At 50.7% G+C, this 4,296-nt stretch overlaps 1 protein-coding gene across 2 annotated transcripts in view; it reads right to left on the bottom strand.

The window, feature by feature from the left end:
• Nucleotides 1-4,296, bottom strand: part of Ppargc1b (PPARG coactivator 1 beta) — a 112,790-nt gene that overhangs the window by 29,194 nt on the left and 79,300 nt on the right. Inside the window, exon 2 of one of the 2 annotated variants that reach the window (XM_031365805.1) lies at nt 1,886-2,024. In XM_031365805.1, the coding sequence (XP_031221665.1) occupies nt 1,886-2,024 (139 nt within the window). Of the gene's footprint in view, nt 1-1,850; nt 2,025-4,296 lie in introns of both variants that reach the window. The other variant, XM_031365804.1, reaches the window with a different exon arrangement.

Genomic DNA, 4,296 nt, shown 5'->3' on the forward strand with positions numbered 1-4,296 from the left:
AGAGAGAGAGAGAGAGAGAGAGAGAGAGAGAGAGAGAGATTCTTACAGGATTGGGCAAAGGGGTTCAACACAGTAGTGTAGGCTGTGGGCTCCTAAGCCAGAGCATTTGCTCTGACCCTTCCCACCTGTGTGACCTTGAGCCAGTCACTTCAGCTCTCTGGGCACCTCTACGATTCGATAATAATGTGCAACTTACAGGTTCAAACAGTCTCAAGGAACATCCATACCCTCTACCATGATGCACAAGACTCCGTGGTGAGACCCCAGCTACCTGTCTGACACCCATGCTTCATTCCCATTGCCACCAGCACACAGCAGCTACTCCACCGGGGTGGCAGCTTCTACCCTTCCACCCTCCCCACACCCAGCGAAATCCAAGTGGCTTCTCCTGACACCACTCTGTAGGCATTCTCTGCCACGTGCCCCTGGCAGTCTCGACTGCTGGTTTATGGGCTTGCTAATCTAGGGATATCTCCCTCCAGACTGAGTCTCCTGATGACCTCAGCTCCTGACACACAGGCTGCTCTGGAAGGACAGATAAGCTCCATCTGCCGGACGATCTGGGAAGGCACAGTGGTATGCAAGCCCCGTGTGTGCACGGTACAGTGCCACTGCCTGACTGGCACAGATGCACGCTCAGCCTAGGCACCTGCCCCTAAAGGAAAGACGATTTGGGGAAAAGACCAGTGAGTCTGAAGGCTCCATCACCTAGCTTCAACTAGGGGAGTTTTAGTTCCCCTGCACTGTACCCCTCCCGGCAACGCACATAAGCAAATGTCTGTAAGAACTTGGAGCACTCTAGACATTTCATGCTATTATTCAATTGAAGAGGCCTTCTTAAAAGGAATGTCAGCCATCATGTGCCAGGGGATGGACACTCAAGCCACTGGAGCTGAGCGAACTCTGCAGAATGGCTCTGGGCACTGGTTTGGTTGCACCTCTGGGTCCCCTTTCTAGTAAGACTTGCAGAGAGAACAGAGTGAGGCTGTGCATAAAGGCACCCATAGGGCTGCAGAGATGCTCAGTACCACAGGCTCTACACTGGAGTCCTCACCTCAAAGTTATGGCTTAGGAAGCAGGCGGGACTTGTACAGCTGAATGTAGTCGCTAAGATTTATTTCTTTATAATTTATTTAGGTGTATGCGTCCATACACGTGTGTGCAGTGTCTGCAGAAGCCAGAAGAGGGTGTCGCATTCCCTGAAGCTAGAGTTACAAGTGGTTGTGAGCCGTCCAGCGTGCCTGCTGAGAACCAAACTTGAGCCTTCCCGGCAGCAATCTCTTAACTACTGGCCCGTTTCCCCAGCTCCTGGTTTTTGGTTTTTGAGATAAGAATTTACTCATGGAAGGAAGCCCAGGCTGGTTTCAAACTCATGGTCGTCTTCCTGTCTCAGCACCCCTGGCACTGGAATTTGCAAGCATGAGTCAAAATGTCCTGCTCAGAGTCTAAGTCTAATTCAGCTACTGAAGAAGTGACTCGCCCAGCTTCTCCAAGCCTCAGTTTCCCCATTTATAAACCCAAGAAGTAATGACACCTGACTTACAGGAAAGGGAGTGAAGAAATAATGTGGGTACAGAGGACTTAGAACCCCCTCACCTCCAAAGGAGCTTGCTTCCCCCTGTGAGATACAGAAGGGGCAGCTCATTTCAGACCCTACTTTCTAGAGGTGGCAAAACAGGCCAAGACATAGGAGTTAGAGCTGGCCTAAGCCAGGTGTATGTAGATCCAGAGAGGGAATCAGGAGCCCGAGGACTTGCGTAGGTGGGTACATGTTGGTTTGAGCAAGCACAAAAGGCCGGAAACAGAGAAGACAACATGAGGGGGGGGAACCAGTGAGAGTCAGCGCTCACCTGGAAGAGCTCAGAGTCATCAGGGCTGTACTGACTGGGTTCTGTCTCTGACGTCTCCGGGCACCACTGCAGCTCCCCAAAGCATGCGGCTGAGTCAAAGTCACTGGTGTCCAGCTGGGAGAGGTCAAGTTCTGGTAAGTCAGCACACAGCTGTCCCTCTCCAGAGTCCCCACCCTGAGGAGACAGGAAGGGAGAGGAGAGGTGATCAGAGCTGAGTTTGGCCACACCCAGCCAGGAACCCGCTTATTCGTAAAGCCGTACATCTGGACCCTATACAAAGACCCAAACTTACCAGGTAACCAATACTCCTTGAAACAAGCTGAGCCTACCGGAAGACAAGGTGGGCCCTGAGGCACAGAGCCCCACTTTTCTCCTTTCCCTTTGTTCTGCTACACGTCCCTCAAGGGGACGTGCCCACGTGCCCACATAGCATGTCTTTCTAGGACTTCGTTGGAATCTTTTTGAGAGCTTGAAAACAGTTGCCATTTTACACATGGGCCCATTACCTGAAAAGCATTGCCACAAAGCTAATGCCCTGTGTATATTAATCCCAGAACAGAACAAAGAGATGATAATAATGACATATAATGAGTGATTCCCGAGCTTTTGTAAAACGCCCAACTCTGCGGGCACGGTGGAGGGTTATTTACAATATCTAAAGTACAGAAGACCAGCCATCAGAGGATAGGTTGAAATAAAGCCGTGACACAGCTCTATTATAGAATACAGCAGTCCCGGAGAAAAGAACGAGGCAGATCTATGAAGATGTGGCAAAGGAAAGCTAAGTCCTAGGAGAGCCTCGCTCAGCAGGCAGTCCACAATCTACATGTGTATGGGAGGAAATGGCAGCCAAGCTGGAAGCTTCCGAGCTTGGGATAATATCCATGTAAGCTTACAGGAAGAGGTTGGTGGAGCCCCTCACCCACGTGCAGTGAGGGCAGGGAGGGTGGGAGGAAGTTTGAAGGGACTCTGGGTAGCAGTAGCAGCAGCAGCAGCAACAGCAGCATCCTGACCAGTGGCTCTCAGAGTAGCAGGACCAGCTGCATCCTCATCTCCTGGGGATTTACTATTATTGTAGACACGAGGGCCAGCCCACCTCTGCTGAGTCAGAAGCTGCCGACTTTCTCATCTACTACCCAAGGTCACCCATCACCAGCTGTAGGACGGCCCGAAGATTCAGAAACTGTTGAGGCGGGAAGACGGCGCTGTCGTGGGTGGGTTGTCACAGATTTGAGGAAGCGGCTGAGGCCTGGCTATCCAAAGTCTAAATGTCTACTCATCAGCCGTGAGCCTGTCAGGGAAGGCCATTCCTGGGACCCTCTGAAACCTGGCTGTCTCACCTATGAAATGGGTACATCAGTAATTGCCTTAACAGGCTCCAGAGCAATTGAGGTGATGTTACAGTCGGCTCCAGCAAGTACTCAATACATGTTGGTTAAGTGTAGCGACCTCAGAGAAAGATGATGGGGATAATGAAGATAGCATCGCTCCGTGGCCGATGGAAAGGAGCGGCCTCAGCAAACCCCCAGAGCAAATATGACACAAGAGAAATCGGCTTTTCCAGGGCCTTTTCCTTAATTGTTCCCACTTACCAGGCCTCATAAATTATGAATAAATGTGTATAATTAGCTCAACTTGAAACAGGAAAAGGGCTTTTACCCAAATTTGGGTCAAATATCTTAATTGGCATTTTGCAAGCGTCCTGCCTAGAGGGGCAGCAAGGGAACCAGGCCTCTCTGTGCACATGGCCATCCCCAGCTGAGTCTCAGGCCAAGTAGTACTGTCCCAGCAAACGTCTTGTAGGGACGGATCCCCACGTCACCGCCCTCCATCTTCTCCAGTACACGGATACTCAGCATCCCTACATATTGAGCTGCAAGTTACTCAGAGCCATGTACCAGAGAATGTGCAACAGCCAGGGGTGGGACAGACAAAGTCAACCACTGTCCACTCAGAGGTGGACCGCTAGGGCTGAAGGAGGATGGAGTTAGGCAAATCACACAGAAGATGTGATTCTAGTCACCCCCTTTTATCTGTACAGAAAATTCCAGAAGTACGCAATTCTGAAGTTTCAAATTATGCGCCCTTCTGATTAGCGTGATGAAATCTTAAGTAGTCAGGCCTGGTCTCTGAGTCCTTCATTAGTCCAGTTTATCTACAGGGTGCATACGGCCCGCCCGGAGGCACCCTCATTAACTCACAGACTGCCGTGGCTTGGCAATTCAGTTAACTGTTTTATCTCACTGGTAAATGCCCCCAAAGTTCACAAGCAGCAATGCCGCCATCATGACATGCTACTGTGCAGCCATCAGGGGAAACACAAACATTCTAACTGGGGAGAAGAGTCCTATGAAAAAGTAGTCATGATCTCAAAATTTGTGAAGAGGAGAAGGAGGAGGAGGAGGAGGAGGAGGATGAGGAGGAGGAGGAGGAAGGGGAGGAGGAG

This window comes from Mastomys coucha, unplaced genomic scaffold, assembly GCF_008632895.1.
Source record: "Mastomys coucha isolate ucsf_1 unplaced genomic scaffold, UCSF_Mcou_1 pScaffold13, whole genome shotgun sequence".
Classification (NCBI taxonomy): Eukaryota; Metazoa; Chordata; class Mammalia; order Rodentia; family Muridae; genus Mastomys; species Mastomys coucha.